Genomic DNA, 26,981 nt, shown 5'->3' with positions numbered 1-26,981 from the left:
AGTATTTTAATTAGCCTTAATTAATAAATATGGTGCAGAGTTCAAGCTAATAACTGCTGCTAGTGCTAGTAAATTGGCGCTGTGTTTTCATCTATATTAGTAGGTAGGAGGAGATTCCAGTGTAGCAGGTCTATAAGGCACAAGACAGAGCTGAGGACTCAACATCTATAATGTGTGTTTTTGAGTTCTGCTCTAGACTAGCTCTTGTCTGCCTTGTTGGACAGATTACTCATTAATGATCTAGGTGTACTAGCTGCTTTCTCAGACTAAATCTTCTATTTCACTTTATTTGAAAGGAATCGAGTTCAAATGCAGGAGTGTACTGGCTCAAGTGAATTTAGACTTATCTTTGGACTGTATGGCTGGAGACAGTTAGTAGTGGTGCTGCTTTGAGAAAGAGTTAGTGGAGAGAGTGCAAGGAAGTGTATAGGAGAAGGAGGAAAGCTGTGTAACTTGCTCAGAGTTTGGTGATCCTTGCTCTACAACAAAATTAGGCTAATTTCAGGCCTGCTGGAGCCTAAGGCACAGGCGGATCACTAGCAAGATACTTGCTGGTATATATAGCAAGTAAAACATTTGATTAAGGCTCTCTAATGGAGCTTTATATGCTATCAGGAACTCAAGGTTTGAACTTACAGTCACTTTTCCAATAGTTAAGGTAGGATTTATAATCTGAAAAGAAAGAGCCCTAAACCAGAAATTATTTTGTAGATGCTACTCTAATGCTTCAGAGCTTTGGTGGTCCCCCTACTGACCCTGTTCCTTTGGGCTCCATAACTCCAGGAGGACAGAAGTCTATTGCTGAACCATAGTAGATTTCAGCAGGAATATTGTGAGGAAAATTACTATTAAGAATGGTTGTTGTTTGCCTCCACCATGTTTGGCAGTCATTCTTCTGTGTTTTCTCAGCTAGCATTTCTTTGCTATGGTTTCATATGCGATAGCAATTAGCTACCAAGTATTGTTTAATTTCCAGAGTGCAGTTCAGATGTGGCATGTTACAGGGTGTATGATATGAATTTCTGTACCTTGAGACAAGAGCAGGCTTGCACAGTGACTCCTGAAATGCATTAATGAATTAAGTTCATAGTGTTCTACTCTAATGGGCTATTGCTCTGTTGTTGGAAACTCTTGGCAATGCAGACCACATTTTCAGAGTTCTTAAATTTAAATCAAGCTGTGTGTGATTCTCATCAGGTGCTTCCACATGCCAGCTTTTTGTCTATATCACTTCAAAGTATCTTACTGGAAGTAAGAGATTTCGATAGCTGGTTCCACAAGAAGAAAATGAAGCAATATATTTTGAAGTAGAATATAGATTGGAACAAAGCAAGTGGCAGTCACACCAGCTAACCTTTACCTTGTGCTGTCTAAAATGAACTCCGCACTTTGTTACTGCCAGATATGGCTCCATTTCTTCCTTCTTCCTGGCACATAACCTGTTTATAATTTAGTATTTATTCCAAGGTGTCTTTTTTCTCATTTATAACAGTTAAAATAGCAACACAAAAAAATTACAACAATAAACTGCTTCATTTAGGGAAGAATATTTTACCTTCCCTTGGTCATTTTCAGGCGTTACTTACCAGCTGGCATTTGCCAGAGGAGCATGGCTACATTACAAATACAGATGGTTTCCTTGTTGCTGAAACATGGAGTCTTCAGAGTCTTGAAAATAACCGTGCAGTTTTCTTAAATAGTATGCATCGGGCGTGTCCTCCAAACGGAGATAGCAACATTATATCCACAGTGTAATAGTTTGTATTTAAAGCATGGTTTAAAATATATCACTTTTTAAAACAATGTAATACAGTTTCTGAGACAAACTACCACTGAGGGCAGCACTGAAACCCTCGGTGAATGCAGTGGACAAGTACAGATTTCTTGAGCATGGAGTACTTGATTTTTTTGTTTTGTTTTCTGTGGATTTAACTTTTTTTTTTTTCTCAGACTGTGACTTCTAATGCTTCCAGAGCTTTCTAGAACAAGTATGAAATATTTAATGCGCTCAGTTAAGGCTGTAGCTTTAATTATTTTAGCATCCTCATGTTCAGAAGGGCTAGAGACAAAGTGTTTTCTGACTGATGGCTGGTGAAGTCAGTATTTTAAGCTGAAGTCTCCGTATTTCTCAAACGTGGAGGGCTCTGATTTTTGGATGCATATTACAGAACTGTGAATTTTTTCTTGAAAAGAAATGGCATACAGCAATTTCTCTTCTGTAATACAGTTTCTCCTGACTGTAGAAGATCACACTCGATGCAGTGACCTGCTTTCCGAGGTAAGAGCAGCCTTTGGAATAACCTTGTCTAACAGGGACTGAACGATGGAAACGCTTGAGCTGGTCCCTCCGAGCGCTGAGAGGCCACGCCGCCTCCCGCCTTACCGCGCGCGGCTGTGGGGAACTGCTGCTTCCCGCCTTCTCACAGACGGGAGTGAGAATTGGTTTCCACTGCGCCTGCGCACAGCCGCCCGGCGCCACCTCCTGCCGGCAGGGGGCGCTGTGCCGGCGCAGGGAGGCGGGGCGGCCTCGCCCGGCCCCGCCCTCTCTTTCTCCCCACCCTCACCCACGGCTCCGCTGAGGCGCGCTGCTCACAGTCCTCCCGGAGCGCCGCCGTCCCTGCCCGGCCTCAGCTGCTACTGCCGCGCGAGCTCCGCCGTCTTTTATTCGGCCCTATGGAGGACTACCACAAGCCCGACCAGCAGACCTTGCAGGCCCTGAAGGACACAGCCAACCGGCTGCGCATCGGCTCCATCAAGGCCACGACCGCGGCCGGCTCGGGGTGAGTGTGGCCGGAGGCTGCCTCCCGGGACCAGCCGCCCCCTTTTTCTTCCCTCGGTTTTTCTGTGCCCCGTTCGCAGAGCTCGAGCGGGCGGGGGGTTTCCCTCCGGGTCGGCGGGAGGGCTGGGGCGGCGCCGGGGGAGGGCGAAGGCGAGGATGGCACAGCGCGGGGGACCCTGTGCAGCGGGCGGCCACAGCCACGTGCCCCGGTGCCGGAGCGCCGTGCCGCGCCGTGGGGATGCTCCGGCGGGAAATGGCGGCCGCGGGCGAGGTGCGGGGCTCCTGCGGCCCACGGCACCGCTCGGCCCCGCCCGGGGGCGGCAGCCGCGGGACACGTCGGTCCCCGGACCCGGAGGGTGTTGTGACTGCGGGCAGCGGCCGGGAATGCCGAGTTGATGCAGGGCTGAAACCCAAAGAATTCATGCCCGAGGCGCAAGCGGTTTCTTTTTCATTTCGTGCCCGTCAGTTGGAACTAATTCTCCACAGAATTTCAAGTGAGCCCAAGTGGGATTATCTGTGAAATGCCTGCAGTCTCGGACGGGCGGTTTATTCAGGCCTCTGGACAGGATTTAGTCGAGGCTCTGATGTCTGCAGATTCCAGGGTTATCCTTCCTTTGATCGTGCTTTACCTATGGAAAAAAATCTCCGCAAACAATCCGCTCTTACTCATGTAAAATTAAATTCATTTTTTCTGCTTGAATAATACATTTGAGTGCTTCCACGTAGAATGCAGCCTTTTATTTCCCATCCTGTGGCAATTTTCTCCCTTTGGGCCTCTTTGAAACTGGCAGTAGTGTAGGGTGATTTTATTGCTGTGTCGGTTTCTCTTTTTTTTTTTTTTTTTTTTTCGGTTTTTGTTTTAGTTGAAGGAATCCTTTGGACGCTGAGGTTTGAGTGGAGAAAGGCAATCTGTAAAACATTTCAAAGGTTTCTCTTGGAACTGCCTTACAGCTCCCGCCCTGGCTGTGGCGCGGGCTGCCTCACGTGGTTTCTCAACGCACACAGAAACTGAACTTTACTCGCGCCTTCTGCATGCAGCAAGCAAAAACCTTGCTCTGCTTCCATCCATGGAACGAGGCGCTGGGTCACAGCCTCTGCTGCAGCTGTGGGGCTGTACTGAGCAAAGCTTGGTCGGTCCAGGCTGCTTAATGCAACTGAGATTTCAGTCTTGCAGCTCTGCTGTGTATTTTAGGCTGGTTGTAGAAGTGTGCAGTGCCAGTTGTCTACAGGTCAAACCATCTCTGCTTTGTGCCATTCAAGAGCAGAGATCTTGCTACAGCCTCTGCTTTTCTTCTTTAGTTCACAAAATTCAAACACTTAGTAGTAACAGTGTTCTCCCCATACTGATAAAGAAGTAGCAAAAATAGCTTTAGTTTATCTTTTTATTTGTGTGTACTACAATACTGAGTGCTTCTTGTGCAGAGATATTTCATTAATCACTAGTGCTTATTCTAGCACTACATGGAGTTGCACAGGGCCTGAAATTATTACACAACATGATAATTGTTAGATTATGAAAGATGTGCTCTGGAGGGAGGATTATGCTGTCAAATCATATATTTTCTTAACGTAGGATTCGGTTAGCAAGAGGGTAGTGGTGTAGTAACGTGTATAAAAGAAAAAGAAGCTAAGAATGTTGCAATATTAGACAAATGACTAATTTCTAAAACCAACGTTAGGGATGTATTTTCTAAAAAATCTGAATGAGACACTAAGCTTTACTTAAAGTGCTGGTATGATGTAAGAAGGTAGATAAAGGTTAGAATGAAAGTTAAATTTAAACAAGCTTACAGTTAAAAAAGGGGAAAAAAGAATGTGTCATGCTTGCATTGACTTTGCCAAGGAAGCTAGTATTTGTTAAAGGTGTTTGTAAAAGTGAAGGAAGCGCTTGCAATAAAAGCACTTCTAACAAACCAGAGCCTGCCTGCTTCTTTCAAGGAAGTAAATTCTGTAACTGGCATGTGTTGCAAGAAAAGTGGTTCAGTGGTTGGTCTGACACGCTAGTTCTTGCATTCTTTACTTGTACTTTTATTAAAGAAAACACAGCCTTTGTCCGGACGAGGGATAAAAGATCAGGTAATCTGGTCCTTAAGGTGCTCAAATAGATAATTTTGATCTGATGAGTCCTATCAGCTGGAGTTGAAAAAAAATCAGTAAAATGCTTAAAAAAAAAAAAAGCCTAAAATGCCTTAGATGGGGAGAAACTTGATTAAGTTGGTTGCAAAGATTGAATGTACTTAGTTTGGGGTGTGTTGGTGCCTTTCCCTTTAGATGAGCAGCGCAGACATTTTGGTCAAAACTGATCGAGTCACTTTTGTAACTAGTGATACATTTCTGCAGTTTTGAAACAGTGTCCAGCTTCCTAGAATTAGGTGGTTATGTTCTTGAAAGTGGAAGTTCTCAGAGTTTCTCCAGCAGCAGTTAAATTTCATAACATGTGATATGATCTCTTGCCGCAAATGAATTTCTTCAATTTTTTAGCTTTGTCTTTCACTCAGTATTCCATTTTAAGATTCCACCACTGTTTTTTCAGATGAAGCGCGTAGGCACGTGTAGATGGAGGTAATCAAAATTGGTGTCAGTTGGACAAAGAACTGTTTTCAGGGTTTGTATGTACTTTGGTTTCCTAATGAAGGGCTGCATTTCAAAGTTAAGGCAGTTCTACTGTAGAAGTTTTCTGGCATGGAAATGTTCATGGGAGCACCGCAGAGTTCTGGACTGTGCATTGGTCGAGAACAAAACATGAAAGATTGCGTGAGAACAGCAGTGATGACTTGTATGAGTACTCCAAATATGCTTAGGTTTAACAAGAATTTGTAATAGAATTTATTAGGAAAGCATGAATTAACATTAGACTGGCTGACCTAGTTAAGATGGCTTTAGTTAGCAAAATTCTGCAGCTGGTTTTAGAAGGATTTCTGATGTCCATTTTGCAGTTAAATTTTGGTTAACAACTGTTAATGGGAAGTAACTTAATTAGTACTTTTAACTTTTTTTTTTTTTCAATTTTCAGGTCATTTATTGAATTTTCTACCTTTTGATTTATTTTCATATGCTACCATTTTAGGTTGTTTAAAACTTTTTTTACCGAGACCGGGAGTTCATAGAAGTATGGTTAAGTATAAAGTTAATAAAATTAAAGGAATGAAAGCTTTAAACAAGCATGTAAGGCTTATTGATTAACTCAAATACATAAATATTTACTAATATGTTTGAACCATGGTTTAAAGCTAATTCTTGGTATCCTGTGTGTGAGTACTTACCAAGGGATGGACACTAACCATGATTCTTGTTTTGCTAGTGTTTTGCATGATTTTATCCTGTTATTACAGTACTGTTGGGGATGTTGGGAGGGAAGGTTTGTTGCTACCAGAAGAGAATATTCTGTTTGAAGTTCCAGTGAAAGTGTTGTCTAATCCTAACACGCATGGTAGATGTACATGTGTAAAGCAAAAGGAAATATGCTTCCAAGTTAAATTGTCCTGATGTACAAAAAGTGTCAAATGTTTTAAGAGGATCAGATTGAAGATTAAAAACAAATGTTGGTAGAAGAGGAAGTGAGGTGAGGCTGTTTTCCTCCCAAAGCTGGGGCCAATTTCTGGAGCCATAACCCTCCTACTGTTCATCACTTACTTTCCGGTACTTCAGCAGTGGTCTAGAGACTACACCAGTACAATCTGAAATCTGCTTTTCACATTCGATAAGGATTTAAAGCAAACAAACTCCATGCAGATTTTGAGCTTTATTGAAAGTGAGAGAAACCCCAAGTCTGATACGTAAACTTTTCAGGTAGAGCTATCTCTTCAAGGCACAAAAGAACTGAAAAAGTCATTATTTAATTTGCAGTAATGATATAAATAACAATAATTGTATGCCCTTCTGCTACACTTTAAATAAAATATGTACCTTGTGTTGGAGTAACTCATTATTTGCCAACTGAAAATAACTCTTTGTGTGTAACTTTACATTTGTTGCTGCTTTATGACAAAATTGCTTCTGAAATGGGCCTGTCTACTCCTAGGGCTTACTGTTAATGTATTCTTTTGTGCTGCTCTTGAAAGCTGTTGCAGAAGTTGCCCCGTGTATGTCAGTGGGAGAGAGACTATTCAGCTAGTTCTGAATCTTTGTTAAACCAGCTAGTTTGATATTTTTATTTTTAAACCAATTTAGATGTAAAAGTGGAAAATGCTGTCCCTCTTTAAGCCAAAGATTAAACAAATCAGTATTTTACCATGTTCCTCTGGATATTTATTATTTTAAAAATAAACCGGACACAAATTTCTGTGTTCAGTTTCAATAGGAAATGAAATGTGAGAGCTGAATTATTTAAAGCCTTCTTTAGAAGTTAAAATTCTGGTTCTAACAGTAGTGGTAAAGTAATGACTAGTTTAAAAAAAAAATGTTATATTGTTTAAAAAAAAAAAAAAGAAATTCCAGAATGTTCTATAAAAGTTAATCTTACATTACCAACTCCCATCTGTGCAGTGGGGTCTCAACAAGTCACAATGCTTTTAACTTCTTCCTTGAGCAAGTGGCCAAAGTACTGTGGAAAGCTGACGTTTCCTCTGCAACAGTGTGAGTTTGTGCCTTCAGATAAGGCAGTGAAGTCTGATTTCAGGCACAGAGTGCATACTGCTTCCTGTGCCTCAGACACTGTGTATGGTGACATTCATCGGCACAAAGAACGGTGTTCTGAAAGATACATCCTTGATCTGTCACCGGGGTCTACCTTGAACATCCATTTTAACTGGTTAACAGAGCTGCCTTTGGCTCAAGGTGCAATCAGTTGGCATTGGAATAATGGTAGATTGGATGGGTTATCAGAAGTGCTTATGACTGTGTGTTTTAATGCAAGAAGGTAGAGAACTGGTGAAGTGATGTTTTAAAAATGTGGTCCTAAGCAATCAGTATTCAGAAGTGGTAATCTTGAGTCTGTCTTGATTGTAGCCACCCTACATCATGTTGCAGTGCAGCAGAGATTATGTCTGTGCTGTTTTTCCATACCATGAGGTATAAGGTGCAGGATCCCAGAAACGCCAGCAACGACCGTTTTGTTCTCTCAAAGGTAAAAACTGTTATGCTGTATGGTTGCAGTCTGCTAGTAGCATGGTGTCTGTGTATCAGTGAGCTGTCTTCCTTGGCTTACTTGTCCAAGAGAAATCTATTGCAGTTACTTGAGAGCTCAAGTTTTTCTGCTACAGAGATACAAATGAAAGCTGGTTAAGTTGTATCGCAAATCTAAAACAATCTCTATAATGTGTCTTGACGTGCCATAATTTCACTATTTTAAGCTGTTCTGATATTAAACAATAAATGTTATTATATCGTCTATAAATTCTATCAGGAAATTAAAGTCTGTCTTATTTTTGCATAACTAATTTTCTAACTAAAGTCACGGTTAGATTTGTGTTCTGCTTGTTAGGTGCAGCCATGCTGTTATGCCACGATGTGTACTAATTACTGTCAGCTCTTCAGGGAGCACTAGAGGAAATAAGGATAGGTTAGTGAGTAGCTTGTGCTCCTGCTATGCCAGTATGATATTTAAGTCAATATTACTTCTGGAACACTAAAGTTCAGAAAAGGCATAAAACCACAATGCTGACTGGCCGTTAGTGTTTCGAATTGCCTTTTGCTTTGTGCCCTTGCACACACATATGACTTAATGGCTTTTGAGGGGCATTCAGAAGAGATAACAATGTGTCAGGAACAGCAGATGATGTACTCTGGTGTAGCAGATTCCATGTCTCAGCCAGAATTCCTCACGTGGCAGCTTACAATGATGCTGTGTAACTGGTGGTGTATATCTGTTGCATCGGATATAACAGTTGCCACTTCTGATTGCCTTTTCAAATGAAGGAACTGGATGAGAAGCAAGAAGCTAGTGCTGAGGTGGTAAAGAAATAAGACAAGGTTGCTTCATATTTGCTTTACCCCTCTCGAATTAATGAGGGTTTCTACCCAGAGTTACTAAATGGCTTCAAACCTATGCATGCTTGTTTGACTACTAATGACTCTGTGGTTAAAGATGACTGTTACTCAGCTTTGTGGAGTTTGTCTTGATAGTAGAATGTTGTAAAACTTTGTGGTTTCTTTTTTTTTTTTTTTTTACTTAAAATCTATGTTTCTCTCTAGGGTCATGCTGCACCAATTTTATATTCTGCTTGGGCAGAGGCTGGTTTTCTACAAGAAGCAGAATTACTGAACTTGAGGAAAATTGATTCTGTCTTAGAAGGACATCCAGTACCAGTGAGTGCTCATTGCCTTTGATACAGGGTGTTGTTTTCTGTAAAGCCTTAGTATGCATTTTGCTACAACTCTTGGTTGCCAGCTGTGGTGCAGGAAAGATAAAGGCTTACATGAAGGACAGTGAGGGTATTGTAGCTTCACAAGTGAATCAGTGTCCAGGTTTTAATGAGTGTGCAAAGATCCCCTACAGATTCGTATCTCAATATTTTCTGTTTCAAAAGTCTTATATAAAGAATAGCTTTTTTTGCCCTCTAAGATACTTTGAGGTATTTCAAGAGTTTGTATCCCATCTGCTCACCTCATTGGACTTAAAGGTCCAAATCAATTCTTTCAATTAAAACTTTTTATACAAAATCATCAGTTCTTAACTGTTGCCATCCAAGGCATAGTTTAGAAATTACTGAGATGCAGGTAACAGTCCTCAGAGAACCTAGTTAGCCTGTGATATTGATCATCAAGGTATATGTGTAGCTGTGAAAGAAGGGGAGCAGGGGTTAGTTATGGAGAGACTTGCTCTGTACTGTCATGGCTGAGGTTCTGATGTATGTTGAACCATCTCCTGACACTGGAGTTTACTTCTTTTGTTTCTTGTATGTAAAATAATTGTTATCTTTTTCTTTTCAGAGACAAGCATTCACTGATGTGGCTACTGGGTCCCTTGGTCAGGGTCTTGGGGCTGCATGTGGAATGGCATATACTGGCAAATTCTTTGACAGAGCCAGGTAATTCCATCTTCATATTTTGTGATTATGGACATTCAGTAGGAGTGTTTTGTGAAAATAAATTATTTTTTTACCTCAATCATTAAAAAAAAAGTAATCCTTTATTCTGTTTTTCTCCATTCCGAAATCTTAACTTTAAATTCAGATTTTAAATCATAGAAACATTACCCTGATAATTACAAAGTGATTGCCAGTGGAACTACGAAGAAATCAAATTAGCAAGAATCAGTGCATTTGCTTGTTCCTTTTGTAATCTGACAACATTGCAAAATGATTTTTCTGCACAGAGGTTTTGTTATTGGAGCAGCTTCTAACTTCCAGAGAATAATTGATAGCAATTTTCAGGCTGATATGTGCTCCTAGAGGGAAGAAGCAAACTAGGGATGTGTCTGTTCAAAGTCAGATGACAAATAATGGAGAACATGAACACTGGATGAGGAGCTGTTGTGGTCAATAATAGCATTATTGAATCATAAAATAGGACTTGAAAATGTTACCTGGAAACCACTTGACTCCACAGAAAGGGAGAAAAAAAAAAGACTGCTTCTGCCATTTCTTTTGTGCAGAAGAAAAGTAGATGTCTAAAGGCAAATCTGTATGAGGAGGAAAGTAGCCTGATGTAGTTGATGTATTTTATGTGACAGTTCTAGTACATTCAAACGCAGGCTGCCCAGTTAATGTGCCCTACACTTCACTAGCTTGAAATCATTTCTGTGAAAGATGACTTGCTGATTTTAATTGAGTTTAGCAGATGCTACGTGTGGAAAAAATCTAACCAGTGGTTACTTGACAGAGGAAAAAGGTGGTCTTACATGCAGTACTGAGGAGCAGCTTGTATGGACGGAGTTCAGATTTAGCTAAAGGCAGGTGGGATTTAGATCAAAAATCTCTAATATTTTAATGTCTAGTAAAAATAAATAAATCACTAATGGCTATCTTGGTTATTTGATTTTTAAACTATATATTTGAAAGCTTACATACTACTCCTTTTTCATTTTAATAGGTAATAAATTTTGTCATCCAAAAACACAAGCGGTAACTGAAGAAAAACCCAGAGGCTGAATCGCGTAGAATAGATCAGGCAATGCTCCTGCAGTTCTGCCTCAATACAAAGCTTCAGTGCATGCACGAGTAGTCTACAAAATTATATCATTATGGTTTTTGAATTTTGGTTATGCAACAGACATTCATGTGTAGCTATGTTCATTCCCAGTTTATATTTTCCTGAAATTACTGGTTGGCCTTCCAGGGAAGGGAGTATACACTAGGAATGAGGAAGCAGACGGTAATCTTTCATGCATTGTCAGTGTTCTTGCTGAGTCACAGTGACAGTGTGTAACAGGCCTTTTCATTCAAACCTTGTATTAGGAGGATTAAAACCTGATTTTCTTAGAGACAAGGGCTTGAAAAGGAGTACAGTGTCTTTCAACTTAAATATTTTTTTCATGTGCAACAGCTTAAAAGTATTTTAATTTGTCTAAGTTTATGTAAGGTTGTCTGAGGTGAATGATTTGACCAACGTTTGGGGGAAAAAAAAGCTCTCACTGTGATTTGCTAGGGGAATTTTGCTTTTTATTTAGCTCTGCTTAAATGTCAAGCCAATTTTTATTTACTTATTTTAATCTTTTTCTAGCTATCGTGTATATTGTCTGCTTGGAGATGGAGAGTTATCTGAAGGCTCTGTTTGGGAGGCAATGGCCTTTGCTGGGTTTTACAAGCTTGATAATCTTGTTGCTATATTTGATGTTAACCGTCTTGGACAAAGTGACCCTGCACCTCTGCAGCATCATGTTGAGATCTACCAGAAACGTTGTGAAGCCTTTGGGTATGTGATTGGAAAAAGTTCAGTATGTTCCTCCATTTGAAACTGTATTTTTTATTTGCCTTTTATAGAATTCTTCAAATGTGTTTTCAACTCCAAAGGAAACCAGCACCAAGGACTGCTTATTGAGATACATTGATGAGACAATCTAGTTTTTATCATATTGAATACAGGTTTTCATAGAATCATTAAGGTTGGAAAAAGACCTCTAAGATTGAACTGTTCATCTACCCCAATATTGCCCACTCAACCGTGTCCCTAAGTAGCACATCTACAAGTTTCTTGAACACCTCCAGGGACAGTGACTCCACCACCTCTGGGCAGCCTGTTCCAGTGCCCGACTGCTCTTCCAGAGAATAAATTTTTCCTGATATCCAACTTGAACCTCCCCTGGTGCAACTTAATGCCGTTCCCTCTCGTCCTATTGCTATTACCCTGGAGAACAGACTGATCTCCTCTTCACCACAGCCTCCTTTCAGGCAGTTGTGGGGAGTGATGAGGTCTCCCCTGAGCCCCATCTTCTCCGAACTGAACAATCCCAGTTCTCTCTGCTGCTTCTTATGGGACTAGTGCTCTAGGGCCTTCACCAACTTTGTTGCCCTTGTCTGAGCACACTCCAGGGCCTCGATTTCTTTCTTGTAGCATGGGGTTGTGACCACAGGTACTGTTATAGCAAGTAAATCAGGAAAAAGAGGACATGAATAACGTTACTTTTGAGATAAATTATTTGTGTTGGCTTTCTTTTCATTTAGAATTGTATATTTTTATGTAGATGGAAAAATCAGTGAAACAAAACTATTGGATACAATATCAGCCATGCAAATTATGATGGAGCATTATAAAGAATTTAATCAATATTCATTGTTTTTAAATTGATTTCTAGATGTATAATTTGCTCTTGTGATTAAAAATTGCTGTTATGTCTGAAAAAAGGTAGGATAACTTAATGAATTTTGCTAGTAGCTGTTAATTGGTGATTAATTCTGCTTTATGAGAAAAGGACTATAATGTTTTGTGGTCTTAAATGAATGCTAGTACATGTTTCTGGCATACCTTGGGTCTCTTAAAAAGACACTGCACTGGAACAAAGTTAGTAATTGTTATTATTGCTAGGTAGCAGAGGATGTCATATGCTAACTCCCTTTAGAAATAGTTGATCTGTTTGTGTTTTTAGCTGGCATGCTATCATCGTTGATGGTCACAGTGTGGAGGAACTTTGCAAAGCCTTTGGTCAGGCCAAACATCAGCCAACAGCTATCATTGCAAAGACCTTTAAAGGCAAAGGCATATCAGGTAATAAAACATCCACTGTTTTGTGTCCACCTGTGTACAATATATGTATAGAAGGTTGCAATAAAGGTAAAAGCATTAAAAAAAATATTGAAAAGGGTTGGTATCCCATCAGCGTTTTCACTTGATTACTCCTAAGACTCACCCTATTGCTGTTTTCTCTGTAGCTTATTTTTAACAAGCATGTTATATTGGCCCTTCATTGGAAGCAAGAGAAGATGTGGCTCTGAGAACTTAACATCAGACAGCCAGGTGCACTTCTGTGATAACTGGGCATTTTTAGATCCCTGGTTAAGAGGATTTCCTCTTAACCAGTCTCTTGCATTTGTATGCAGAGACTTCTCTGAGGTGGAGAAGGTAGTAATTTTGTCATAGAAGCTCTGTGCTCCTGGTGTTGCAGATAACTGGGTCTGCTAGTTACTAGCCAGGTGGTGTAAAATGCACGGGGAATGACAAAGCTGCATGAGACACGGGGAACATAAGATACCTTGTCATATTACAGGTTATATCATATGATCTGATGCATAACTTTGAGATACAGGAAAGACCATTTCAAAGAAATAATTTCATGAGTTTGGAGTTTGTGGTTCCTGTAAGATTCTTTTCTAGTTTTCATGTGGTTTGAAGCTTAACTAAATTGTAAAATCATAGAATTATTAAGGCTGGGAAGATGTCTAAGATCATCTAGTCCAACTGTCCACCTACTACCAATATTGCCCACTAAATCATGTCCCTAAGTACCACATCTTCGCATTTCTTGAACACTTCCAGAAACGGTGTCTCCACCACTTCCCTGGGCAGCCCATTCCACTACCCGACCACTCTCTCAGAGAATAATTTTTTCCTAATACCCAACCTGAACCTCCCCAGGTGCACCTTGAGTCCATTCCCTCTTGATCTATCACTGTTACCTGGGAGAACATACTAACCCCCACCTCACCATAACCTCCTTCCGGGCAGTTGTAGGGAGCAATAAGTTCTCCCCTGAGCCTCCTTTTCTCCAGACTTAACAATCCCAGATCTCTCAGCTGCTTCTCAGAGGACTTGCGCTCCAGGGCCTTTCACGACTTCACAGCCATTCTCTGTGCATGCTCCAGCACCTCGACATCCTTATTGTAGTGAGGAGCCCAAAATTGAGCACGGTACTCGAGGCGTGGCCTCATCAGGGCAGGGTACAGGGGGACAATCAGTTCTGTAGTCTGTCTGGCTACAAGTGTCATTGTCTAATGGAAAATGTTTACCTATGCATTTGAGCAGCAGTGTGCAAAAAATGTTTCAAACTTCTTACACTTAACTTTTTTTTACAGTTCATTGTGAATTCCTCTTTCTGATCAGTTAAGAATTATTAATAACAAGAGTGAATTTATTTGATCCTTTGCGTTACATAAGAAAACAGAATTTGTTATTCCAAATCACTTACTCTCTGAAAAGCGTATCAGCCAGAGAAGCTGTTAGGGCCAAATGCACAAACATAAGAGTCATCAGAAGCTATTAAAATAAAGCTGTAAAACTTTAGGGCTTGTTTGAATTAGACAGCTTGGTTAACAGTTGTTTGAGACTTAGCTGAGTTTATTTATTTTGATCTAACTGTTGAAATTTCATGTTAATTGTTCACATTGATTTAGTGTTTACTCCTTGATGCTTTTTTTTGTGCCAATTTAAAAACAATTTTGGTACTGAGACACTGAAAGTTTGTAGTCTTGAATGGTGACTAGTTTGAAACGTTTGGAATTTGACTCTCTCTCTTATGCATTTAGACATGTCTTTATTAATGCAATTGAATACTATTGTAACTGCTCATAGTGGGAATAATTACTGAGGTTCTTCCTTGGAAAACAATACTAGGCTGTCATAATCCACTGCACTTGGTAAAATCTGCAGCCAAAAGCTTAAATATTTTTTCTTATTTCTAATGTAATTTTCAACATGTAGGTGTTGAAGATAAGGAAAGCTGGCATGGAAAACCACTTCCAAAAAACATGGCTGAGCAAGTAATTCAGGAAATAGATGAGAAAATCCAAAATAAGAAAAAGCTTTCTCCTGCCCTCCCTGAAGAAGATGCTCCTATAGTAAATATTAGAAACATTAAGATGCCATCTCCACCAAGTTACAAAGTGGGAGAAAAGGTACTGCCTTCCCTTCTCAAAAGTTTATCAGATGTGTTTGAAGTATAAGACTGTTTTGTGCAAGTCAGGAGGATTTATCTACCATAGTTTCCCTTACCATGATTTCAACTACTCATCACCTGTTCCCTCCTGTTCTTAGTATCCTGGTAAACATCCATCACTATGGTGTGATGTACAGACGTTCAACTTAACTGAGTATTGAAAGAATATATTAACATAGAAAGATTCAGATAGCTCTCCTTAAATTTTTTATCATTGTCAATTATCCAAACTATTTTATATGCATTTAAAATTAAAGAAGCTCTGTGAGGTTCCTTTAATTTCCATGGTTGGAAAGTGGGAGTGAAAAAATTGACTTGTTAATTTTTTTCGAGACCTGATTGGTAGAGGCCTATTTGAGTAAGGTTTTCAAAATGTTCTAGCTGGGCTGGCAGGGAGTTGCTTGTTTCAACACAGATGTGCTTCATAAGGCTTCATTATTTTCATATTTTTGTTTACTCCCCTGCATGGCACTCTTTTCACACGTATTTTTGACAGTGTTTATGTTTACAATGTGATGGTGGTTTTTAGTTTCTTTCTAAATGTTATGTGCACACATTTGAGGAGAGATAAAGAAAAGCGGTAAGAAGCTTCCAGAAGCAGAAACTTGTAACAGTACTGCTATACCTTTCTTTTCCTAGTGGGCTACCCGCAAAGCTTATGGTGTTGCACTTGCAAAACTGGGCCATGCAAATGATCGAGTGATAGCTTTGGATGGAGACACAAAGAACTCTACTTTCTCAGAGCTTTTCAAGAAAGATCATCCTGGTCGCTACATTGAATGCTACATTGCTGAACAGAACATGGTAACTGTTCTCTTGTCTCTTGGTTTCATGAAGTACTGGTATTACACCGTAAGATGTGGAATCATCCAGTCTGATTCTTCAGAAAGTAGGGTTTTAGTATTTTCTTTTCACATGTGTGTTCTTGGATGTTAAATTTTGCTTAATGCTTGTGGAAAACTTAAGGCTGTGGTAGAACTTACAAATATAATACAGCAGAATTGCTTCTAATCAGAGGGTCTGTAAATGTCCTTCTCTTTCTTATTTTTATTATGACACTGCATTTCAGCAGAATGTGTGGATATGGCAACATGTAAACAGTGTGATTGTAAAGAGTCAATTCTGAAGACTTTTTAGGCTTTTTTTCTTCACAGGAAATGGAATACCACTACACAACATGACAGTGAGCTCTATGCTAGACTGGGGTATAAAGGTGAGGACAGAGAAATAGTTAATAAAAGTTAGCCTTGTGGCATTTGTACAGAAAAGACTGAAATAATTTGATAAGTCATCTGTTGGACTGAGTCTTCAGCTGATTCTAGTTGAGTTCACTGTGGCAAATGAAGCATATAAAGGCATATTCAGGTAGAAATTGGTTGCCATCTTTAATGATTAATAATAAAGAACCCATGGACTATTTCCTGCAGATTTTATGAAAGGGCATGTTTCATGAGCTTGAGTCAGGTATTTTGGACTTACATCAAGCTGGGAAAAGTTTGGCCATGAGGAACATGTGTAAAATGTGTAATGTGTGAAATAAATGCTTGGGGATAATTGTAGCAATAAATAATTTAAGGATCTTGTTCTACTTTTCCATCCTGCTGAAGAAGGACCCTTTTAGTAAATACCAGTCTAAAGAAAACAGATAAATCCATTTCCATTTAATAATCATATTTTTTGTCTGCTGCAGATAATGAATACCATGTACTTTGGACTGAAAGTGTAAGTCTTTCTTCCAGGAGAACAGGGAATAGGGTAGTGGATAAGGCTTAAAACTGGAATGCTGCTTGGTGCAGATAAAGAAAAGAAGCTGCTGCCAGTATGGATCAACAATAGCAGGTAGTTGTGGCAGGGAGCAGGGATGCTGGAGGATAGATACTAGGAGCGTGAGTGGCTTCTGTTTCCTTTCTTGGAAAGGCCAGCAATTAGGAGCAGGAATGGGGAGAGATTTTGAGTTTGCTAAAATTACACACATGATCTCTTGGAAACAGTTGATAAATGAGAAATTAATGGTTCCTGTATAATCTCCCTCTTTTCAGGTGAGCGTTGCAGTTGGTTGTGCCACTCGTGACAGAACTGTTGCTTTTGCCAGCACCTTTGCTACCTTCTTCACACGGGCATTTGACCAGATCCGTATGGCTGCAATCTCTGAGAGTAACATCAATCTCTGTGGGTCACACTGTGGTGTTTCTATTGGTAAGGGCAGCATGGAGTTACTTGCTAGTGGTTCTCTGTTATTTAATGGTGTGTCTGGCAGACAAAGCTGACTGATAAAGCTTTTTGGAGGTGATCAGTCATAAAGTTGTGATAGTATAGGAGTGAAATTGTGATGGTATAGCAGTGCAGGTCTTTATATGAAGAAGTCATGCTAGTAATTGATTTTTTTTTTTATCAAACACATTACTGCATTTGGAAAGAATAAGAGAGATTTCAAGCCTTCATCAGCTTGGCTTGGTAAAAGTAGGGCTTTTCCATACTAGCCTTAAGTGTGGAGTGATGTAAAGGAGTTGGATTGAAAGTGAGGAGCTTCATTTCCTTTCCATCTTTATGGTTGAATTCCTCTGTGATGAGGGTAGTCATGTGCTTATTGTACCTCTTTCCCAGTTCCTAAAATGAGAAACTAATCATCACGCTTGTTCTCACTCAGATGCTTTTGTTCAGATCTCAAAAATGCATTACGAAAAATAAATATTTTTGCTTTATTCTGCCTTTTAAGATCACCACTTTTAAATAAGCACTTCAATCTGTCTCAGTATTCCTTAATACTGGAATATTTAATGTGTGTATTTAAAAAAAAAAAAAAAAAAACCTTAAAATGCTAATAAAACAGGAACTGTGAATCTGTTATGTAATTCAGGAAATTGGTGATACCTTCTCTGATCTTTGCCTTCCCATCATAACTGTTTAATACACATCAGATCATATTGGATGAGCTTCTAGTTTGATGAAGGGAGTTGGGTTTTTTGAGCTTTTTAAAAAAAATCTGTTTTAATTGAAACTTATGAAAATCATCCTTGAAAACAGGAGCAGACTTGCATACCAAGAAGGAAAATGCCAATGAACATTAATGCTTGAAAAATTACTAGGTATTTGTGAGTCAATAGAATGAGGTGAAGAGCTGACGAGGATGATGAATTAAGATCCTTAGCTGCAAAACTGATTTATGCAGATTTAATGGTTTCATCTAGCAGTATGGTTTGCAGGAGAGGTTTGGGGTTTTTTTGTTTGTTTGTTTGAAGCAGGCTAACTAATCTGACTTGTAACATTGGTAAAGCTATACAGATTTAAAGATGCTATTAATGTGTGTAGTCTCATCCAGAACCTCAAGCTTAATTTGCGGTGGTGTAGAGTATGCTTTAGTCGAGGAAGCTGTAAGTAGAGTATATCAGATTGTGGCTTGTGTATGTCATTAAGGGAGGGATTCTGTTACAAGCCTCTTTTCTTTTTAAAATCAGTCCTCCCACCTCTTCATAGTCTAGTTCAATCCAGATTAAGTCTTTCAGCCAGCAGCAAAGGGTGTTGGTGCAAAAGCTAATTAGCTTTGGTCTTTGCTTGTTTAAGAAGGTGAAATTCCTTTAGGTTACCTGGATTGTCTCTTAGGCTTACACTTCCAAGTGAACGCTGAAAAATGGTTGAAATGTTTTTTGGGGGGATTGGAAGGTGCATACTTATAAATATAAAGCCATTTGAGTTTTGAGTCTCATTCAGGCTTAGACTCCATTTTTCAAAAACTCGAGAGTTTTGCAACAGAATTGTAAGAGACAACACTTCAGAAAAATCCTTTTAGCTCTTAGAAAACTGAGTTTTAAATGGAAGAGTGTGAGTTAAGTGTACTTCCTATTACAACTTCAGGCCTCCATGGATTCCAGAATCCCAACTGGATCTTTGTTGAAAACTGAAATTGTATGTATACAGTTCTAGGTAGGCCTGGGCTTTTACTGAATTGAAATTTGGACTCAAGAAACTCTCACAATGACCTTTTGAACTTGTACTGATTTCACTCCTAGACTAGTAGTTGCTGACAAACCAAAATTTCTAATGAAGCACTAAGTTTTCAAGGTTATAAGAGGAAAAAATGGAATCTGTGTTTTCCAAACTGAATGTAAAGGGGAAAAAATCCCAGTGTGTAAGTGTAATAAAATAGAAATTCCTGCCATTTAGATGGCTGCTTTCTCATTCTAGTAATTTGATCCTGTTCATATTAAGCACTCAATTTTGCTTAAACTGTAAACGTAGGTCTTGAAGATATAACTGAAAATTCATCTTTTTTGATGTGTGTTACTCAAAAAAACATTAAATTGAAATTTTTGTCAAGATGCACTTGGGCCAGAACTCAGTGCTACTTTGTAAATTACTAGTATGAACTGTGCTGTTTTTATTGGCACTGTATTAGCAAAACTCAAGGGACAAACGTGAGTAGAGTACTCTCCTTACCTTGGGTAGGTTCTAGTTTGGGTAACTGTTTTGTTCTTTGTAATTTCTCTTTTTCTCGATGTATGCTTTGCTTGGGTGCATTTTGGGAAAGAAAAATCCTCCTGAGAACCCACTCATTCGGAGTGCATACAGAAACTGACATTGAGAATCTTTCTTTCATGACTGACATTTGAGAATCTTTTTTATTCTTGGCTCAAAGTTGATGGGAGTTCCATGATTGCTTTCTTTAACGTGTTTAAAGTTCTTTAGAGCTTTGTGCTGCTCTTATGAAAATTCTGTCCTCTTTCCTTGTGCACTCGTCCTTCTTGAGTAACAGGTAGTGGGTGCAGGTGGGAGGGCTTATTGCCCTGCTCCTACTTTGCAGGCTGTGACATGACTGGATTCAGAACTTCTTGCATGGTTACTTTGGAGTAGTGCCATTCCCAAAGCACCTTACATAAGGTCGTTGGGAGGGAGTTGTGGTGGCTGTTTCTTTAACTAAGAAAATTCATAGCATGCAATACATGTTCTGGCAAACAGTTCTTGTCGTTAATCAGCAGTTTGAGCCGTAAGGTGCTTGAGTAGTTAAACGAATAACACAGATATGCCCCTTCTAGGAGACGTTCAGTACTATTTAAATATATGTACCTTCATTAGTTTTGTAGGGAGCGTAAGAATTTGAGAGTAGTTGTACAAATTGTACTCTCCGTTTCAGATGGAACACATGCAATTCTCCTTTCGCATTTCCAGCACCTTAAATCTAGAGTAATATCACTGACAGTTACAAATGCTGCTTGTAAAGCATTCATATCAGTCTAAAGATATGTAGATATATTGTGACTCCCTTTCTGTACCTGTACCCTTTTTATTTTGGTTATTTGCCTTTTGTGGTGTTTTATTGTTGCACTTTATTTTCCATTTTTTATTTATAACCCCAATTCTCTTTCTTTTTAGTCTCTTTCTGTCTTTATTTACTGTTTAGATGGTTCCAAGTTTAAGGAGAAGATGATTCTTTTCTCAAGCAGGTAGACTTGCATGTCCTGTGTGTGCCTGATTTTTTTTCTGATTTTCATTAACCTCGTATTGAGTGACTGTCAGAGCGTGCACTTAATTTTGTAACCTTGGTTTAATTTTTTTAGGTGAGGATGGGCCATCTCAGATGGGACTGGAGGACCTGTGCATGTTCCGAGCTATTCCCAATGCCACGGTCTTTTACCCCAGCGATGCTGTAGCCACTGAAAAAGCAGTGGAAATAGCTGCCAACACTAAGGTTTGCATCACAGTATTTGAATCAGGGAATGTTTTATTTGTCTTGTTGCTGGTGGCATGGTTTTTTTTGCATGTCTCTATCAACCTAAATTGGTTTGAAGGCTTCAGCATGGCAGCATGATGTTGTTCTTGCACGGAAAGCAGCAAGCGTTATGTCCAGGCTCATGCTGAATGCACAGTGTGGAATGGTGTGGGCCAGAATTGGAAAAATGTAGATGATTACACAGTGACTGCAGTGTGGATCAGATTGGCTCAGAAATGAGTGAAATGTAAATCTTACTGCTGGTCCTTAGCTAATTTAATGAATGTACACTCTTACTGTAATATCTGTGGCATCAAGACAAGCTGGATATATGACTCCGATTTCTGTCATTTAATTTCAGCTAATTTGTCATAATAATAGTCAAATGTCCTTGGTAGTACCTGGGTCAAATCTTCTTGATTGGTATTTCTCTTGGCTTCCATGGGAACTTACTTTGAACAAGGAGCAAATAATCTGAAAAAATCCAGTTGTGCTAGTTGTAGAAGTTTAATACATAACAAACGTGTTGTCTGGTCTGTGGGGAGGAGAGAAGAAAAAAGAGAAAGGAATGTGTAGTATGAAGGAGAGAGTTAAGTATAGTTTGTGCTTCCTTTTGAAAGGACATCTGAACGTTAACTTGTAGAAAGCATGTTTTCTTGCTTTCATCTGAGTGTTTCTTTTGCTTTGAAGCTGATTAAGTAAAACTTGCACACGTATAGCGAAGTTCTAAGGTCCTAATTAACTCAAATAGGATTCTGCATTTCCTCAAGAGAACAGAAAAGAAGTTAAGATCTTTGAATTAGAAAGCAGTAGTTACCGTCATGTTCTAGGAAAAAGTGAGGTAAAACTGAAGAGTTAAAAACACAATTAGAAAAAGTAATTTGGCTGTTTTTTTTAATCAAGAGAACAAATTAGAATGTCAGTGCTCTTTTCTTTTTATAACTCATATTTTCTGTGGGAACAGGGCATTTGTTTCATAAGAACTAGTCGTCCTGAAAATCCTGTCATTTACAACAACAATGAGGACTTCCATATTGGACAGGCAAAGGTAAGTATTGCCATGAGAATCAGAAAAAATATGCCAAGTTTTTCCTGTAAAAAAAAAAAAATCCCTTTCCCGCTAAAAAATTCCAGTGCCGAAGATTTGATAAGCTTTTTTTAATAAAATCCCCAGAAAGGTTAGAAACACTGAGATTCATTATGAAAAATATGTGGAAACATTTTCTTGCAGGTGATTCTGAAGAGTAAGGATGACCAAGTGACTGTGATAGGAGCAGGAGTCACCCTGCATGAGGCTCTGGCTGCAGCAGAGCAGCTGAGAAAAGGTGATCAGATTTTGTTTCCTTATTTTTTTTTTACCACAGCAGAGAAATTATTACTAGTTAACCTAGCTGCTTAACCTTAAGCATTAACTAATTAAGATATTGCAGACAGCTGGTCACCAGCTAGCCCAATACAATATGATATGCTATATATATGATGATCTTGCCTACTTGAGTAGATTTCAGTTAGTTTAGCAGCCTTAGTAGCCATGAAAGTTACCAAACTGGTCAGATCAAAGGTCTCCATGAAACTGCTATCCTGCCTGAACGTGCTCTGTAGGCAGAATTTTAGAGGGAGCACTTAAGAAGCGGGAGTGACCTTCCCCTGGTTCATTGTCCGCTTGAACTAGTGTACTCACACAACAGAATCAAATCAGGTTGGGGCTGATTAACAAAGTACAGCTTGTCAAATGAGCTGCAGTAACGGTGTGTGCCCTTACACAATGCTGCTGATGTGAACTGCCAGTGTGTAGATATGATTCACTGCTAACCTGATCTTTTTGAATGAATGTATCAACTTCTATCATGAGTGGGAGGTAATGGTCCAATGATAGTGCTCAAATACACTGACATTATCTCACAGAAAAAATAAAAATCCTTAAGTGAAATAAGAAGAGAAAGAAACCATTAAAATCCATCTGTGAGTCAGTGGCCTACACCCAGGAAGAGATTACAAATAGTAAGAGGTAATACAATTAATGCTGCCTTTAGCTTAGGGGTAGCTTTGCTTGCTTTATCTAGGTGGACTGATTCTCTATCATGACCTTGAACTGTCAGAGTTAGGACATTATGAAAGTTGTGTTTTAGAGCTGTTGTTATTTTTCTGCACTCACCATGCTTTGCAATGCACTGCTGATCTTGAATTTTGAAGAACAAATGATGGAGAGATACTCCTTTATTGTAGAGACAGTGTCTAATACCTAAAACATAGTGGCCACAAGAGAGCCTTTGGTCACAAAACTGTCACTGTAATGTAATAGGGGGATTCCCTGTTCTACAATAATTCTTAGATGTTGAAGTATCTTCTTGGAGTGCTTGCTAAATAGCATGAAATCGGCCTCAGACTTCTTAACGTTAATAAAGATTGATTCAGTATTCTGCTGCCCAAGATCAGATCAAAGCTCTAGTAATTTGCTACTCCTTAAAAAAATGCCATTTCGTACGTATCTTTAATGAGTAATGTGGGCTTGCCTGTCACAGCAGGGCTAATGCTGATTTTTATGCCAGTTCTAAGGACACCATGATTGAGGCTGGGGCAGTTCAGATAAACATACCTGATAGGTAGTCAGCCTGCAATGAAGAATTCGGAATGCTTACAGATGAAGAAGCAGGAAGAAATTGTGTTTGACTTGACAGCAAAGTTAAAGGTAAAAGAAAGGTCTGGGGGGAGGAAAAAAGTGAAAGTGGCTTGACAGTCTGAGGAAGAAGGATTTCATGGTGGCTGGATTCTGCTCTTGCCCATGGGAAGGCCACTCAAGTTACTTCTTTACAAACAGGCACTCATGATCACCTCGAGTCACTTATCCAAGGCTTTTCTGTCTCAGTTTATTCCATGAAGTGGTTGGATATTACTATCCCACAAGGAGCACGAAGAGAGAATACACACAAGATTACACTCTGAATCTGTATAGATTAGAGTTGATTAGATTCTGTGTTAGGCAAGCCATTAGTGCAGATACCTAGACAGTTTTCATAGTAGCTCTAGAAAATCACAGGGACTGCCTGTACTGCTTTTGTCATGTTACATTCTCCAAGACCAAGTTGCAAATAACATCATTCTATTTCTGCAGAGAAAATCTTCATCCGTGTGATTGATCCTTTCACTATAAAGCCCCTGGATAAGAAGACAATACTTGAAAATGCAAGAGCAACCAAAGGCAGAATCATCACTGTTGAGGACCATTACCATGAAGGTAAGCTGACACCAGGGGGTCAAAGTGTACAGAGCAGACCCCCAGGGTTTGATGCTTGCAGCTTCTCCTGTGAACAACAAAAGAGAGAAGTATGAGGCCTGATGCTGATGCTTCAGTTAAAACAAAAGACAGGCTTTAGCATTTTTTCACTGCTGTTATGATTGTGAGGTGACAAGGCTGAAAGTTTCCTGAGGTAATGGGTTAATTAGAATTGCGTTTATGGTTTACTTAGTCTTGTGTGCCCTTCTGTATGCATGGTGCAAGTGAAGTCTTGATTCCTTTGTTCCCAGTAAGGCTTTACAGCAACTGGTCTGCAATACATTACAAGTTGCAAGAGAGACCGTTTGAGCTTTCAGTGTGTCCAAAAGCTTGATTCCAGGTTGCTTGAAATCAGTTAGGTTTGACAGTTTCAGCAATCATTCTGGAAAAATTTCTTTCTCTTGCTCCTCCACAACTGTAAAAGAATGAATTAGAGCCTGTGTAGAGCCCCACACCATTATGTCTCCTCACTGGATTTGTTTTGTTCCTTCATTACAACCTGCTTACAGGCCAGTTCAGAATATGTTGCTGGCATGTGATAGTGTTCTTAACCTGACAGTAAGAAGTGTGTGTACGTGTACATACAAGAAGGAATTTCTAAGATGATTCCCAAATAAATCTTGAGATAAAATGCTGCTTGGGAGAAGCAGAGTAGTTTCCATAAAATTCCCTCAGCTTCTGCACCAGAATTTCTGGTGATCTCTGGCACGATTCTGCAGGACCTTAGTTTAGGAGCTGATCATCTGCTCAGCTATTCTGCTGCCTCTTGCTGTTTAACATGTCTTTTTTGCTCAGGTTTTTCAAGGGCTTGCCTGTGCTAACATGTCCTGTGAGGGTGAGCCCATATGCAAACAGTGAACAGCTGCTGTGAATAGTGTGTCAGGCTTGCTGCTATTGAGGAAGATGAAGAAATTAGTAAAGAGGCAACTGTGAACTATGGCGTCTGTAGATACTGTAGATATTTACTAACAGGTATTTATAGATATTAGCAGAATGCTATCCTGAAGTGAGCTGGTATTACCATAAGTTCTTTTGGTCCAGATTATGGATGGTAATAGTGTCACTGAGCCTCATAATTTCTTAGTTTATCTTTCAACTCTTAACAAATATTTTACTGCGTATTTGCAAAATGGCAGAGGCATCACACTGTGATGATGAACCTGTGATTTATACTGATGGAGCCTTCTGTGCACGATGCAATCAAGAAAGGTCAAGAGTACATGCATCACAAGCCTGAATAAATTGCAAAACCACATCAGACTGATCTTAGCAACCATAGGTGCCTCTGGCTAGAGGTTAAGATTGTCTGGTTAAATCACAGTATGCCCTGAGCTGGGAAAAGCCTTGTGCAATCCTGGATGCACCAGCACCAAGGTGTCTCTCCTGCCAAGTCTCAGAACACATGCTGCTGACACCAGTCCTGTGCTTTCTTTACTAGTATTCCTGCTTCTAGTATCTCTCCTGCTGCCACACAGTTCCCTGTTGCACCCATTGTCCTTGTGACTGACAGTAATTCAGTCTGAGCTGAACTCTAAGCAAAGGTTGTGAATGTATTCCACAAGTCAGAGAGCTCTCTGGTGGCATGTACTACAGGCGCTGTAGAAAGATAGAGCATGTAAATGCTTTTGAGCTGGTAGGAATTAAGATTTTCAGAGCATTAAGTACACTTGTAAATACTCAGTCTAAATGTATTTTAAAACCTGGCCCTCAGTTGGCAGTTGCTGAAGTAGTGAGGGCTTCCTGGCAGTTCTCTGCCCCTTTAAGGGTTGTGTTTCTTACTGTCCATTTGTAAGAACTTCAGAAATGTTAGGCTGAAGGTCCTCAGAACATCTTCAAAATATGGAATTGTTTTTCATTTCATAAATGGGGCACTTGGATGTGTATTCCAACAGATGTTTCCTGTAAGCATGTGAGTTGGGGATTTAACTCGCTTAGACCTTCTGATCATATTTAAATTTTTTAATGTCTTTAAAATTTTATTTACTTGACCATGGGCAGAAAAGAAAGTGCATTTTAGAGAAGGATATTGAACTTTCTTCTCTGATTCACTGACAGGTATCCTAGCCCCATTTCTCCTTTCCAGATGGTCTCTTAGTACCAGTTTGCCCTTCAGAGATCAATTGCAACACTGAGTCTATAAATGGAGGAGGAAGGATTGGAGGGAGAAGGGGAGAAAGTGATCTCTCTGATCTCCTGAAGTCTTTCACTTTCCTGTTTTGATAAAGCAATCTGTATTTTGCATGTCAAAGCGTACAGATCTGTGCCCTGTTTGATCTCTTTTCATAGGTGGCATTGGAGAAGCGGTGTGTGCTGCAGTAGTGGGTGAGCCCGGTGTCACTGTCAGTCGCTTGGCTGTATCTCATGTACCACGAAGCGGGAAGTCAGCTGAGCTGCTGAAGATGTTTGGTATTGACAAAGATGCCATTGTGCAAGCTGTTAAGGTGGCAGTGTCCAAATCAAGAAATGCAGAGTAGTTTGAAGCATCTTGTGCTGTGTTGCAGAAAAACAGTGTTCGGAGAAGTACTGTAAAGTTTAAGGCAGGCAAAGGTGCTTTATGTAGAGTTCTAATAAAAATACCAGCTTAAAAAACCTTCTGTATTACATATTTTTTTTCTTCTGTGGGTTTTTATACTGTGGTAACACCTGAATATTTTCAGTCACTGAAACTTTTAAGTTCTTTAATCGTTGGTTGGCAGCAGTCCTGTGTACCTACTGTAGCAGCAGTGTTTTTTACTTCACAACTAACATTTCCTGTTGCAAGCTCTAGGGTGGGGAATGGTTGTGAGTTCACTGAATCTCTAAGTGGACTGAGCTTCAGCAAGGAAATTGGGTAGTGGGCATAGAAACCTAGAGTGAATCAAGTAACTTTTTTTTTTAATGTTAACTTGAATTTGCTGTTAAATATTTAAAATCTTGTCTCGAAGGGATTTGGACAAAAACCAGAATTGTTCCCTTGCTGTTGGAAGAATTCACCAGC

At 39.6% G+C, this 26,981-nt stretch overlaps 1 protein-coding gene across 1 annotated transcript; it reads left to right on the top strand.

Moving 5' to 3' along the window:
* Positions 2,539-26,594, top strand: TKT (transketolase). The gene is made up of 14 exons (XM_021409204.1): positions 2,539-2,780; positions 7,727-7,844; positions 8,912-9,025; positions 9,650-9,747; positions 11,381-11,572; positions 12,744-12,862; positions 14,792-14,985; positions 15,666-15,830; positions 17,066-17,222; positions 20,579-20,709; positions 21,695-21,778; positions 21,962-22,055; positions 23,843-23,965; positions 26,291-26,594. Exons 1-14 carry the CDS (start codon positions 2,674-2,676, stop codon positions 26,476-26,478), a joined length of 1,884 nt encoding a protein of 627 aa, XP_021264879.1. The 5' UTR covers positions 2,539-2,673; the 3' UTR covers positions 26,479-26,594.

Source organism: Numida meleagris, chromosome 11, assembly GCF_002078875.1.
Source record: "Numida meleagris isolate 19003 breed g44 Domestic line chromosome 11, NumMel1.0, whole genome shotgun sequence".
Taxonomy (NCBI): Eukaryota; Metazoa; Chordata; class Aves; order Galliformes; family Numididae; genus Numida; species Numida meleagris.
This window is presented reverse-complemented; position numbering and strand designations above follow the sequence as displayed.

Coding starts and splice junctions, on each gene's coding strand:
- TKT (XM_021409204.1), top strand. CDS start 2,674: ATGGAGGACTACCACAAGCCCGACCAGCAGACCTTGCAGGCCCTGAAG. Junction 11,573..12,743: donor AAACGTTGTGAAGCCTTTGG/GTATGTGATTGG, acceptor TTGTGTTTTTAG/CTGGCATGCTATCATCGTTG. Junction 21,779..21,961: donor TCCATATTGGACAGGCAAAG/GTAAGTATTGCC, acceptor ATTTTCTTGCAG/GTGATTCTGAAGAGTAAGGA.